Source organism: Panthera uncia, chromosome C2, assembly GCF_023721935.1.
Source record: "Panthera uncia isolate 11264 chromosome C2, Puncia_PCG_1.0, whole genome shotgun sequence".
Taxonomy (NCBI): Eukaryota; Metazoa; Chordata; class Mammalia; order Carnivora; family Felidae; genus Panthera; species Panthera uncia.
The window spans coordinates 67,009,002-67,024,529 of NC_064810.1; the positions used below are offsets into that span (position 1 = coordinate 67,009,002).

The 15,528-nt window shown below is 38.8% G+C and overlaps 1 protein-coding gene across 1 annotated transcript in view; it reads left to right on the forward strand.

Moving 5' to 3' along the window:
- SLC49A4 (solute carrier family 49 member 4) overlaps window positions 1–15,528 on the forward strand; it is an 85,618-nt gene that overhangs the window by 15,569 nt on the left and 54,521 nt on the right. The window contains exon 3 of the mRNA XM_049628302.1: window positions 12,513–12,778. Within this exon, the coding sequence (XP_049484259.1) occupies window positions 12,513–12,778 (266 nt within the window). The remainder of the gene's footprint in view (window positions 1–12,512; window positions 12,779–15,528) is intronic.

Below are 15,528 nucleotides of genomic sequence, written 5' to 3' on the forward strand. Positions count from 1 at the left end.
TTTTTTAAACGTTTATTTATTTTTGAGACAGAGAGAGACAGAGCATGAATGGGGGAGGGTCAGAGAGAGGGAGACACAGAATCTGAAACAGGCTCCAGGCTCTGAGCTGTCAGCACAGAGCCCGATGCGGGGCTTGAACTCACTGACCGCGAGATCATGACCTGAGCTGAAGTCGGCCGCTCAACCCACTGAGCCACCCAGGCGCCCCTAGTTAATTTTATGTTCATTTAAGTTTCAGAACTACTCCCTAAGTTCTAGCATCCTCACTTTAAATGATTAAGCACATTGCATTGTGCTTGCCCATCCTGCAGTATAATCACATAATATATTTAATGTCTTGAAGCAAATTAAGATTTAGCCTTTATTCAATAATTTTATTTGCCCCAGTTTGACTCTTAAGCCTCCAGGGGTCAAGTTTCACTACTGTTTCTGCATGGTGGTAATATGGGCTCTGGATGAGGGAGATTGGTAGGCAAAGATAACTCATCTTCATTCACTTTTAACAGGATAAAAAAATAGAAAGCTGTGGATAATACTTTTTCCTCTTTTGGTTATCTTTAGGATATGGTGATTTTTGAGACATTTCTTCCAAGGGCCCATTCAGTATCTTATATGAATATTTTTATTTACTTTGTTTAGGTTAAACATAATATACGTATAGAAAAGTACATAAACATATATGTACACTTTATGGAAATCATAAAACAGGCAGCCATGTACCCATTACCTAAGTTAGAATTCTAGAATTCCCCATGGGCCCCTCCCTCATCATACCCCTCTCCTTCCCTACTTTACATAATCATAATCACACATGTTGATACGATTTCCAGAGTAGGCTGAGTTGAAAGTTATGAGGAGTATATTCAGAGTCTGTTGTAAATCCCAATTTTTTTCTTTTGAATAAAGATTTGCCCTAGATTTTTTTTCTCTTAATGTCAAAAGGAACAACCAATTAAAATATTATTTTATCTGCAACAAAATCGTTATAGGAACAAAATAGGCCAGTAGTAGATGTTGATAATAATTTAACATAATCAAAAACCTGTAAGTCAGTAGGTTATTAAACAAATCATATTTTATTAAGTAGGTTTATCTAATATGTGTTTGGGAAAATCAGTTACTTATTTGGTTACCTTACATACATCAAAATACATTCCAGATGGAGTGATGAGCTGCGTATTTAACAGTGAGACAGTATCAGGGAAAATTAATCTTATCTCTAAAGAGATTTCTTTTTTCCAAGCATAAAAACCATGAAAAAGATCACAAAGGGAAAGATTTATAGGTTTGACTACATAAACATTTGAACCTTTATGCTTCAAAACAAATCAAAGTTAAAACGCAAACTGGGAAAAATATGTGTTGCAAGTATGATAGATAACCGATAGAATAATATAAAAATATATAAGCAATTTAGGAGGGTGAATGGAAAAACAGATACAGTAGACATAAATAACAAATGTTGGTTTCCAGATTTCATCCTTTAAATTCATAATTCAACAGTCAGCATTTATTGACAGCCTATGCATTAGTAAGGTATAAAAAGCTAAGCTATATAATAAAGATACCAAAAATACACAGACTCAATGAGATAGAAGTTTATTTTTCTCTGGAAAAAAAAAAAAAAGCAGTCTAAAAGATAGTGGATTGCTTGAGATTTGCTCAAAGCAGGTAGGCAGCTCTGTTCCACAAGGCCCTCCAAGGACCCAAGTTTCTTTTCTGTTGTTGCTGTAACATCCCCTAGAGGTATGTCCTCGTCCAAGTGGTTGAAGCCGGCTCATAGTCATACTCTCATTCTAGCCCACAGGAAGGGGAAGTAGGACATCCAGGGCAATGACTACATCTTTAGGTGATGACGAAGAGGTTGTATATGTCATTTGTACTCACGTCCCATTGTAGACTTAGTCACATGGCCACCCCTGTCTTAAAACAGATTAAAGCCCTTCTGTAAGAGAGTCTAGAAATACAGCTCAGCAGCCATGTACCCAGTTAAAATGCAGGTAAATAATGTAGATAAATATATAAAGCATTCACTCAAAATGAGAAAGATTGCAATACACCAGTAGGGAAAAAAGACCAGTAATCAAAAAAGAAATGCAGATTAAAATGAGGAGATGCCTTTTGGCCTTACCAAGTGTGGTAGGCAGAATAATGCCCCCAGCCCCAAAGGATATCCATGCTCTCATCTCTGAAACCTATGAATGTGTTATGTTACATGGTGAGGGAATGCTTTGGTTGCAGATGGAATTAAGTTTGCTAATCAGCTAACCTTAAAATAAGGAGCTTATCCTGAGTTATTCATGTGGGCTCAGTGTAATCACAAAAGTCCTTAAAAGAGACTGAAGAGGAAGTCAGAGATATGCAGCCTGAGAGGACTCAAATCTCTGTTGCTAGCTTTGAAAACAGGAAGGGGGCCTCTAGAAACCAGAAAAGGCAAGGAAACTGATTATTCTCTAGAGCCTCTATAAAGGAACATAGCCATGCTGACACCTTGATTTTGGCCCAGTGAGACCCATGTTGGATTCTGATTTACAGAGCTGTAAGATAGTAAATTTGTGTTGTTTTAAAGCCACAAGTTTTATGGTAATTTGTTACAAGAGCATTAGAAAACTAAACACCAAGTTATTTGTGTGTATGTGTGTGTGTGTGTGTGTTCTTAATAGTGACACTCAATGCTGGTGACACTTAATGCTGGTGAGACAAACATCAATCATAACTAATGGGGATATAAATTACTACATATCCTTCTGAAAACAATTTGGGAGTATGTTTCATAAAACCTAAAATGTTCACATCCTTTGACTTACTGACCCTAAAGAAGTAATTTGGGAAGTAGCAAATATTTACATACAAAGATTGTCACAACAGCATTATTAATATTAGCAAGTAAGTAGCAAACATTAGGAAAATGGTTAAATAAGTTTTGTATATCTGCATAGTAAACTGTCATGCTGTTATGATTACCAAGAATCTTTAATGAGAAGATGCTTATGACAGACTATGAAGTTAAAATGACTTAGTGGATAAAACTGTATATTCAGTATGGTTTTCATGGTTACCTATGCTTAAGTATTGAGAAATGCATTGGGGCGGAGCGAGGGGTAGCGGGGAGAACTGAAAGAAAAAAAGAAGCTCCTGGGTGGCTTAGTCGGTTAAGTGTCCATCTTTGACTCAGGACATGGTCTCACAGTTTGTGGATTCAAGCCCTGCATTGGTCTCCATCCTGACAGCTCAGAGGCTAGAGCCTGCTTTGGATTCTGTGTCTCCCTCTCTCTCTGCCCCTCCCCCACTTGCGCTCTCTTTCTCTCAAAAATAAATAAACATTAACATAAAATTTGTTTTAAATACATTAGTATGGTTGTCTGGGCTATGTAATTGAGTTAGTGAACTTAATTTTTTTCTTTTTTCTTTTTTTGGGGGGGTGTTTTTTATTTTATTTTTAAGAGAGAGAGAGAGAGAGAGTGTGTGAGCAGGGGAGGAGCAGAGAGAGAGAGGGGGACACAGGATCCGAAGCAGGCTCCAGGCTCTGAGCTGTCAGCACAGAGCCTGATGTGAGGCTCGAACCCATGAACCGCTAGATCATGACCTGAGCCAAAGTCGGCACTCAACTGACTGAGCCACCCAGGCGCCCCTGGATTTTTTTTTTCTTTATACATTTTTCTTCTATGAGTATATATACTTTTAAACTAAGAGGACAAAATAAAAGAAGATAAGAAAAAAGTTATGAGACAAAATGGGGGGGGGAGGAGGTAGACATCTCTTAGACCAAGACAACACCCATTTTCCCCCTCTACCTTGCTGAGAGATTATTACTTTTGGCCTTAATAAAACCCCTGTGAGATAAAGTACCTTTGGAGAAGTTGAAACACCAAGAGAATAGGTGATTCACCAAAGATTATACAGGTAATAAATTTAGCTAAGACTAGAATTTTTGTTTTCTGATGTCTAATACTCTTCCCTGTGTTTTTTTAATGTACTGTCTGTAACTGGTACTTGATAAGTTATCATAAGCTATTTAGGGTCAAGACCATAATATGTATTCGCCTTTATATTTTCTTTAGTGTCTAGCTATAGGTGCCTTGCCCGTGGTAGATATTGAATCATAGTTGGCCAAAATTATTAAAGGATATAAAAGTGAAATAGAGTTTCTTAAAAAAAATTTTTTTTACACTTATTTATTTTTGATAGAGACAGAGCACAAGTGAGGGAGGGGCAGAGAGAGGAGGAGACACAGAATCAGAAGCAGGCTCCAAGCTCCAGGCTCCAAGCTCCAGGCTCCAGGCTCCAGGCTCCAGGCTCCAGGCTCCAGGCTCCAAGCTGTCAGCACAGAGCCCGATGCGGGGCTCAAACTCACAAACTGCTAGATCATGACCTGAGCCGAAGTCGAATGCTTAACCAACTGAGCCACCTAGGGGCCCCTGAAATAGATTTTCTTAAAACTGAAGACTGCAACAGCAGTCTTTAGAAGGCTTATTCCTTTCCACCATCAACTCTTTCTTCCTTTCTTCCTTTTTTCAGTAATTAATTCATGACATCTCTGACCCTTTTTTGCCCTATATTTTCTTGGACTAAATAAAGGAAAACTATTTCTAGCACTCTGCCATTTTCAAAATCCATGAAATTCTATAACACACCACTTTACTCTGATGCAGGATGATTAGGAATTGGGAGAAAGTTTTTGAAACATTGGCATATTGAGTCTTAGAAGTAAACGTTGTTGTCAATTCTAAATTATTTTGTATTAAAAATACATAGAGTTAAAATTAAGAATGCTGGACTTAAACTGAGGAAGTATCTACTGTGTTTCTAAACCAATTTTCTATCTTCTAAACCAATTATCACTACTGCTAGTTGTAATAGATTTCTAAAGTAGATATATGCACAGAAGAAAAAATATGCTAGCTACTTGCATGCCTTTGGATCTGAGAACCTTGAGTTATCTTAGCAATCAATGATTTTTATTAATAATGTTAAGAGAACTTTGAGAATGAGACCATGTTGGAAGAGTAGAGAGATTTGTAGACTGATTAAGTCAGATTTTATATTATTTTCCAGTCCTGGCTTAGCCATTAGCTAGTTATATGACTTTGGAGCTTCCCCCAATACTTTTTTGGAGAAAAGAAAGTTATAAAATTATAAGTATGATTTTAAATGTATTAGCCTCTCTGGAACTCAATTTTTATATCTGTAAAATGCAGAGGTGGGTTATCTAGATGAGGTTTGAAGTCTCTTCCAGCTATAAAAATTCGAATTCTGAAACATATTCTAAATAGAAAATAGTTGAGGAATCCCAAGTATTTGTACCAGGATGTCAGAAAGCAAAAGGTTAGGATACCAGAATATCATTAAATACAAACTAAAATGTCAAGTACATTAGAAAACCATGAGCTGTGGATCTTCAGTTTGAACTTTAGCTCTTGGCATTTGTTTGAAAAGCTGTAGTATAGTGAATGATATGAAATGGAATGTGGCTGTGCGCAAATGCCATCCCACGTGCCACTGAGGCCTGGGCGGCAGGGGGTGGGGGGGTTTGGGGGAGATGGGGTTTGCTAATTGAGGGCTGAAGATGAAGGTGCACAGGGCAAGAGCAGGATTTTGTGAGGCTGTCTGTAGTTCCCTTCCCCATACCCCTTCCCTCCTGTCCCCCACCCCCCAGGCCTCCCAAAGGCTAGCAACCCTCAGGAGTTCTGACACTAGTGGGCAGCACCTGGTTTTCCTACTCTCTACCATCTAGTTCTGCTGCTGGTGGAGAAAACTCCAGGTCTTTAATTATCCTCTCAGCCTGTTAGGGAACACTCTCTCACCCATTTTGCCACCTGACTTGTGAGGATGAGACAAACTTGGCCTCAGAAGTAGGCAGAAGCTAGGTAGGAGGAAAAAAGGTAAAAAGGGGAAAAAGAGCATTGGGGAAAGGTGAGAGGGAATAAATCAAGGAATCAGAGGAGACTGGGATGAAGAAAGAGGGCAGCACACCTGCCTTTGGCAGATCTGTCACATCTTGGCCTGCAGAGTTCGAGACTTGCATTCCCCTAACAGTGAATGTGTACTGGCCACTATCAGGTGTGAAGTTTCAGGTGAGGAGGCAAGAGTTAAAGCCCGTGAGTTACTGAGTCAACTGTCTGGAGAGCTCCCTTTCTGCTGCACAGCTTGTTGCCCAGGAGCTGCCTCCATCCTAACTTCTCTCCACCCTTCCCAGGTCTACCTCACTTGCATTGACCATGCGTTTACCACCCTCAGTGTAGTATTGGTTTTGTTTGTTTGTTTGTTTTGTTTTTTTAAGTTTTATTGCCAGAATATTTGTTAATCATCTTGGTTTTTGTATCACTGGATTTAAACTTTTTAAAATGGATCTGATGTATGTGTCTAGGTAACTGAGAGTTTTGCAATGCAAGTAGTGTATTTCAGCAATGCCAACTTCCCTGTACCTGAGTCAGTCTGTGTTCTACTAGAGAGCATCCACACTTCGTGAGACACTGTGGCAAATTTAGAAGCCATGGTCCTTATCTGCAAGGAACTTTAACTTGCAAAACAAAACTGAAGCATATAATGATGACACAGAAAAATTGACATTAAATTATGGGATCTGCTTCCTTTTACTGAAGATTGTGAATCACTCCTCTTGACAGTCAGCCCAGATCAATAGGTATTAATTTCTGAAAGCCAGCTGCTTTCACGAGTGCTAAAAAGCATTAGGACAATCACAGTGAGTTGCATTTGCCTTTCAGTATGTGAAGGCAACGGAGACTTTTTGGTCCAGACAATTCGTTTAGGCTTGGGTGTTTTTTTCTTGTCACTTTGCCAAGCTTATATACCTAATTTTTGTTCTGGCATCTAACTACTAGCACCGTCTAAATCCAAATTTCCATTTCCTCACAAGTGTTAACTTCATCCTCAACATTCTGCTGAAATAGCTCTACTCAGATCATGAATGACCTCCATGTTGCGGAATCTAATGGTTACATTTCAGATACCAAATGATCTTTCTGTTTAACTTGACCTGATCTGTTTAACCTGATCTGTTGAACTTGATGAGTCAACCACTCATCCTCATCTCAAACCCTCCTCTCCTTAGTTGCTGCTGTACCGTTCTTTCACCTTTTTTTTTTTCTACCTCTGTAATTGCTCCTTCTTAGTTGTCTTTCTAGACTCTTTTTCCTGTATTTAAAAAATATTGGTGGGGTGCCCAGGTGGCCCAGTTGGTTAAGCATCCGACTTTGGCTCAGGTCATGATCTCACGGTTGGTGGGTTCGAGCCCTGCATTGGGCTCTGTGCTGACAGCTTGGAGCCTGGAGCCTGCTTCGGCTTCTGTGTCTCCCTCTCTGTCTTCCCTCCTCCCCCGCTTGTGCTTTTGCCCCCCAAAAACATAAAAAATATATATATGTTGCTATTCACCAGTGTTTGTTCCCCAACCCCAATATATAGCTCTTAGCTCAGATCTCTTTTTTTAGCTTCTGATGTATATTGAATCACTTATTGTACATTTTTATGGACTTAAATATGCCTTCCCAATATGCAGTCATCTCCCTATAGCCACATCTATTATATGGCTAAGAACAGTCCCCCAAACCATCCCCTGTTCTATATCCCCACTGTTGTTGGGGACTTGTATTCTAGAGTCCCTCAGGGCATGACACTTACTAAAATAACTCTTGTCCTGCAATATTAAGATTTTCATATTTGCCTGACACTGTTTTCCAGGGTGGCCAGTACTGCCAAAGGGTCCTTGCCCTGGGCTCCTTGCCTGAAAGTTACCACTCTGGCTTTCCTTCAGCTTTACTATTCCCTATGTGCTGAGGAGTCTGTAGGGGCAGGGGGATGTGCCCACCCTTCTCATCACAGTCTAGCTACACAAGACCCCAGATGTGCCAGCAACAGGCCTTTTTCTCAGGTCTGTTCTTCCCAGAGTGGACCCCATACTTGGTATATACTCCCCAGGCTCAAGGGGTTGCCAAGGAGCAGCTGTTTGGAAGACAAAGCTTGGAGTCTGACTTTCAGGTCCACGTGCATACATGCGATGATATTGTCAGACCAGAGCCAGAGGTCAGAAGAGAAGGAAGATATTGAGGGACCTCCATTACTACTCTTCTCACAGGCCCCACAGCACTAAAGGCGGGACTAATTATTGCCTTCTTTTTCTTTATATTCCTGGTACAGTGCTGATAGGTGACACTTAAACTACTCCTAAGGATTTGAAGGGCAAGGGCATTAGCTTTGTAATTTCATATTCCCATCACAATGCCTACCCAGTACATACACTCAGTACATGTTTGTTGAACAAATTAAATAACATAGCTTGTATTGAACCGTTTATAAATTATTTCATCTTCTTTATTGTCATGGAATAGAGTTTATTGTAATATTTGTATGATTTTAGTCTTATGGCCACCTGTTTTCAGAAAAAACATACCTCTAATTTTGCATAACCATTAAAATGGGAAAACTAGATTTTAGATATACAGTGAATTTTATTTTTAAATATATTTTTATGTCCATCAACTGATGAATGGATAAAGAAATTGTGGTTTATATACACAATGGAATACTACGTGGCAGTGAGAAAGAATGAAATATGGCCTTTTGTAGCAACGTGGATGGAACTGGAGAGTGTGATGCTAAGTGAAATAAGCCATACAGAGAAAGACAGATACCATATGGTTTCACTCTTATGTGGATCCTGAGAAACTTAACAGAAACCCATGGGGGAGGGGAAGGAAAAAAAAAAAGAGGTTAGAGTGGGAGAGAGCCAAAGCATAAGAGACTGTTAAAAACTGAGAACAAACTGAGGGTTGATGGGGGGTGGGAGGGAGGGGAGGGTGGGTGATGGGTATTGAGGAGGGCACCTTTTGGGATGAGCACTGGGTGTTGTATGGAAACCAATTTGACAATAAATTTCATATATTGGAAAAAAAAATTAAAAAAAATAAATATATTTTTAGGGGTGCCAGGGTCGTGAGACTGAGCCCCGTGTCCATGCTCAGCATGGAGCCTGCTTAAGATTCTCTCTCCCTCTTCCCCTGTCCCCTACTTGCATATGTGTTCTCTCTCTGTCTCTAAAATAAAAAAATATTATATATATATATATATATATATATATACACATATATATATATACACATATATATATATTTTATGGACTAATTTCATAAAATAGGGTAAGTTAATGAGAGGTACAGAAAACAGTGTCAGGCAAATATGAAAATCTTAATATTGCAGGACAACAGTTATTTTAGTAATTGCCATGCCCTGAGGGACTCTAGAATACAAATGTGAAAAAGAATAAGACTGTGCTCTGGAAAACACAAAGAATTTGGCAAGAGCAGGGTCTAGATTTCCCTGTCAAGTTTCCCATGAATTCAGGAGTTAACCCAAAATCCTGTGGGTCCAATTCTTATTGAGTTCATTTGTAAGGAATGTGTTTGTGCATTATGACTTTTAATGCAAAATGCACATTACTACAGTAATTTTTTTAAGTTTATTTATTTTGAGAGAGAGAATGTGTCCAGAGAAGGAGCAGAGAGAGAGAGAGAGAGAGAGAATCCCAAGCACAGAGCCCAGCGTGTGGCTCAAATCCATGAACCGTGAAATCATGATATGAGCCAAAATCAAGAGTCAGATGCTCAACCGACTGAGCCACTCAGGTGCCCCTAGAATAAATTTTAAACACCAAGTTAGCATGTTTTGATTCCCAAGGTGATTTTTTCACTCTGGCAATTCATGTTTGAGGTTGGCCCCCCAAGTTCAGTGACCTTGTAGACTTAGAACCCATCTGAAATGTCCCTAGTGCTGATATACCTGTTTTGGATACTATTTTTATCACAAGCTTGCACCTTGTATGACTTATGTTTGCTGCTTAAAAAATAGTCTATTTGTGATTCCAATGAGAGGTAACACATAGTTAAACCATGGCAATAAGCTGAGTTTTATGCCTTAATTCTCTCAGGATTCATAGTGTTTTATCACGTTTTGTTTTTTGTTTTGTTAACAGATTGTTTTTTCCATGTTCGCATTCTACTCTTAACATTTTTAGGCACAATAAAATTTACTTATTCCAGCCCTTCTCCTTCTAGATGAGATGAGCCTTTCAGGAACATGTCTTTAGGTATTAAATATCAAAGCGGTTACTCTATGAGTCATCATGCACTGTCTGTTGTGCCACCACGAATCACAAATGAAACCACTCAGTGATAATTGTTTCAAAGTATTTCTAGATGAAATTGCTCTGTTATAGCTTGGGACCCACTCGTGTTTGGAGTAGGTATTCAGTTTCATAAACAGTGTAAATTGTTTTTGTCATCTAGAAAATAGTTCCCCTTTCACAAGAAGATTTTAAAATGTCTTTGGTCTTCTTAATTTAGTAATAGTAATGATGCCTAGGGCTATTTTTGTCTTCAAATAATTTTTCCAGCATTTTCAAAAATTTGAGCAGACCTAATTCACATATTTCACTTCCCACTCACTTATGCCTCTACATTAGGGCCCTACCTCTCTCCCATATGCCTGTTTATTATTTCCTTCTATATTCAAAAAACTTTTTCTAAGTCTCTTAAGGTGGCAGTTATTTTTAAAAAAAGGATTTGGTGTCCTCTTGGTGATTGAATAGCAAAACAGGGGGAAAAAGTGTCACATGTGTATCACATATACTGTTTCTTCCCCTTCCTCTACCTCCAAGGCAGAAGAGGTTGACTTGCCTCCCTTTCTTGCATATGCTTTTTGGACTTCTGGCTTCTCTTCTCCTTCAAGGCTACTCTTGAATGTGAATGTGTATGTTGGGAATTGGAGGAGCAATGGGAGTAGAGGCTTTGACAAGGAATAGGAACAGCACTAAATAGAATATTGAGAAAAGATGAGCAAGAGAACAAATGGAATAGAAACAAGAAACTACTTTTTTACTAACCCTTACAGTTAAAGCCACAGAGTATTAGAACTGGGGGGGATGTCGTACTCCTGTGATTACAGTAGCTTAACCTTAACAGATGCTCAATAAATGGATATTGAATTTAGACTGATCTCATTTTATGCGAGAAGAAATGGAATTGCGCAAAGATGTATTGCCCAGAACCATTCAACTAGTTAGTTGCAGAGCTGGGCCAGAACCTAAGTCCTCCAGTTTCTCAACCAGTTCCTTTTCTATTAGAAGCTACTATAATGACTGTTTTTGTCTATTTTTGTTTTTTGTTTTTGCTTTTGTTTTTACTCCTATCACCTGACACAGGGTAGGCATGAAATGTTTTATAGCATTTTATTATTTTTTTTCCATCACCCCGCCCCCCCCCCCCCTTCCTTCCCCTCTGGTAACCATCAATTTGTTCTCTGTGGTTAAAAGTCTTTTTCTTGGTTTGTCTCTCTCTCTCTCTTTTTTTTTCCTTTGCTCGTTTGTTTTGTTTCTTAAATTCCACATATGAGTGAGATCATATGGTATTTGTCTTTCTCTGACTTATTTCATTTAACATTATACTTTCTAGCTCTATCCATGTCATTGCAAATGGCAAGATTTTGTTCTTTTTTATGGCTGAGTAATATTCCATTGTTTTTTTTTTTTTTTAATGTTCATTTATTTTTGAGACACACAGAGAGATACAGAGCACAAACCAGGGAGGGGCAGAGAAAGAAGGAGACACAGAATCCAAAGCAGACTCCAGGCTCTGAGCTGTCAGCACAGAGCCCAATGTGGGGCTTGAACTCACAAGCCGTGAGATCATGACCTAAGCCAAAGACAGATGCTTAACAGACTGAGCCACCCAGGTGCCCCTCCATTGTACTTTTTTTTTGAATTTTTTTTTTAATGTTTATTTATTTTTGAGACAGAGAGAGAGCATGAATGGGGGAGGGTCAGAGAGAGAGGGAGACACAGAATCTGAAGCAGGCTCCAGGCTCTGAACTATCAGCACAGAAGCCTGACGTGGGGCTCGAACTCACGGACCGTGAGATCATGACCTAAGCCAAAGTCGGACGCTTAACCGACTGAGCCACCCAGGCGCCCCCATTGTACTTTTTAAATATCATTTTAGTTTAAGAAATGTTGAATACACCTGTATAATTTTTTTGAATGGCTGGTGGCACTTACTAGGTCTGTTTATGAATGGCAGTCTAGTAGAAAGAATAAGGATTTTGGAGTCAAACTAGGTCCAAATCTCTGCTTTGCCTGTTAGCACTTGGGCAAGTGTCTTAATCTTTCTAAACAGAGGCTTTAACATCTCAACAAATAGAGATAATAATAGCTACCACATCGTGTTGTTATAATAAATGAAATAAGGTTATTTGGAGTATTTAGTTTGGTATGTGGCATAAATCAAAGGCTTCAGTAAATATTTGTAAAATGAGTAAGGGGTAAGTATTACTGTATTGATCTCACTCCTGGGGAGTCAACATACTTTACCTTTCAGATGTGTCCTGTTCTTTACAGACATGTATCCTTATTGCCATAGTTAAACTGCAGTTTAGCTAACTTCTTTTTGTGTAGAAATGTCCACTTCAGCTACCTCACAACCTTTTAATTTTTTTTTTAATTCCAGATTAATCCATGGAGGACAGCTGTTAAATGGATTGGCAGGTCCAACGGTAATGAATGCAGCTCCATTTCTCTCTACGACGTGGTTTTCTGCAGATGAACGGGCCACTGCCACAGCCATTGCATCAATGCTCAGTTATCTTGGTGGAGCATGTGCATTTTTAGTTGGGCCACTTGTTGTTCCAGCCCCCAATGGAACATCACCTCTTCTTACTTCAGAGACTAGCAGGACCCACATTAAAGATCTCATAGAGACTGTATTATATGCAGGTATTTTAAAGTTTATTTTCTTCCCGCTCTACTTTGTCTTTTATCCCAGTAATCTTCACTCCACTCTGTACACCAGATCACTTCTTACAAAATACTTAGGAGTTCCAAAATATACATATACACGCGTGTTTTTCTTGTCATATAATATGGAGATGCCTATTTAAAACTTACCCTTTCTAAGAAGTTATTAAGTTTAAAATGTATTATTGCTACATGAAAGTTTATTCCTTAATTTTTCTCTTCCCATCTGTTTACAATTAAGCACTGTATAACACGTTGTCTAGTGTCTTTTCTAGATATCTTATCAGAATATGAAATTACTGGTAGCTGGCAAGCCCATTTTCTCCCTTGCCATTTCCCTGCTCTTCTCTGACCTGGTATACATAGGTCACCCACAGTTCTTCTCCACTTCCTATTCTCTGTATGTTGGTCTATTAATAAGGGGTATTGACCTTTCCAAAACATCTTCTTGGTCCTTTCTTTTTATTTCTAGAGTCAAGTTCTAGTCCGCTCTTCTATTACAGTCTCTTAACAGATCTCCTTAAATACATCTCCCTCGCTGTATGCCTATTGGTTATTTTCTTCTGCATTCAGAAAACTTTTTATAAGTTTTACTATATACTCAGCACTGTGCTAAGCACTGAGAATTGGTAAGGTCACTGATAAGACAGTTGCAGTACAAATAGACATACAGAGCCTGAGAAGCCTAACCTACCTGAGATTGGAGGGAACTTGAGGAGTCAGGGAAGGCTTCACCAAGACTGTGATAATTAAAGTTCAGAATTTCATAGGAGTTCAGCAAGTGTTCCAGTGAGGTAGGGTATTCCGTGTAGAAGGAATAACCACTGCAAAGGCAGATACGGTATGAGAGAACTCAATATGTCCAGAGAATTGCACATAATTTAATATGGCTGAAGTAGTGTAAATATGTGTCTTTGCATATAGGTAACAAGTGGCAGAAAATGAGGCTAGAAGGATAAGGAACTATATTATGATGAACTTTTTATTAATTTATTCACTTATTAAGTGAGCAGATATATTTTGACCTCCTATATACTGTCCCTGTGCTAGGCGCTGAGGTAGACATGATTCCTGCTCTCACAGAACTTACAGTGTCCCAAAGGAACAGACAGGTAAACAGCTGTAAAATAGGGTAGTAAGTGCTATAACTGAAGGCTGACAATTGTTCTGAGACCTCAGAGGAGGAGGACCTAACCTAGATTTTAAAGGTCAAGTAGAGCTTCCTGATGATGCAGCATCTAAATTGGAGCCTGAAGGATGATAGGGAGTTAGCCAAATACAGTGGGCAGGAGGAACAATATACTAGAAAGAGAGAGAGAGAGAGAGAGAGAGAGAGAGCGCCAGCCATGGAGGAGAAGCCCAGTAAGGGGCGAGAGCCTGCTATATTCAAGCAACTCAAAGCCCAGAGTGGCTTAGACTCGGTGAGAGTAGTGACAGATAAAGCTAGAGAGGTAAGCCAGGCCATACAAGCCTTCTAAGCAGGGCTAAAGGGTTTGAAATTCACTATATTGTAGGCAAACATCACACTCTGAAGAATTTTACATTAGAGAGTTATGCAGTGATATTTACATCTCAAAATATGTTTTAGAGGGAATAAAACAAAAGCAGAGGTTGTGGTATATATAAAGTATTTAATCCCCCCCCCCGGCCTTAAAACACCTCTTTTAAAAAAAAAAAAAAATAGAAATTAAAAAAAAAATATTATGTTTATTTTTAAGTCTGAGAGAGAGAGAGAGCATGAGCAAGTGAAGGTCAGAGAGAGAGAGGGAAACAATCCAAAGCAGGCTTCAGGCTCTGAGCTGTCAGCACAGAGCCTGACGCGGGGCTCGAACTCGTGAACCGTGAGATCATGACCTGAACCGAAACTAAGAGTCAGACGCTTAACCAACTTAACCAGTCAGGAGCCCTAAAAACTTTTGTGTTTGAAAGGATATCCATCAACAAAGTGAAAAGACAGCTTGCTTTGGGAATGGGAGAAAATAGTAGCAAATCATATATCTGATAAAGGACTCATATCCAGAATATATAAAGAACTCTTAAAACAACAATAAAAAGACAACCCAATTAGAAAATGGGCAAAGGACTCAAAACTTCTCCATAGAAAAAATATATATGGCCAACAAGCCCATAAAAGATGCTTGTCATTAGTCATTAGGGAAATACAAATCAAAACCATAATGAGATACACTTCACATCCAGCAGGATGCTATAATCAATAAAATAGGATGGGGCACTGGCTGGCTCAGGTGGTAGAGCATGTGACTCTTGATCTCGAGGTTGTGAGTTCAAGCCCCACACTGCGTGGGGAGGTTTACTTAAAATCTATTTTAAAAAGTGGGAAATAAATGTTGTTAAAAAAGTAGAAAAATTGGAACCTTCATATATTGCTAGTAGCAAAATAAAATGGTACAATCACATTGGAAACAGTTTGGGCAGTTCTTCGAAGTGTTAAATATATATTATATGATCTAACAATTGCATCTCTAGGTATATACCCAAGTGAAGTAAAAATATATCCATGCAAAAATTTATACACAAATGTTCGTAGTAGCATCATTCATAATAGCCAAAAAGTAGAAACAATCCAAATGTCTATTAACTAACTGAATAAAAAATGTACTTCATCTGTTCAATGGAATATTATTTGGCAATGAACAAGAATAAAAGTACTGATACATGCTCCAACATACTTGAACCTTGAAAACATTATGCTAAGTAAAAAACGCTGG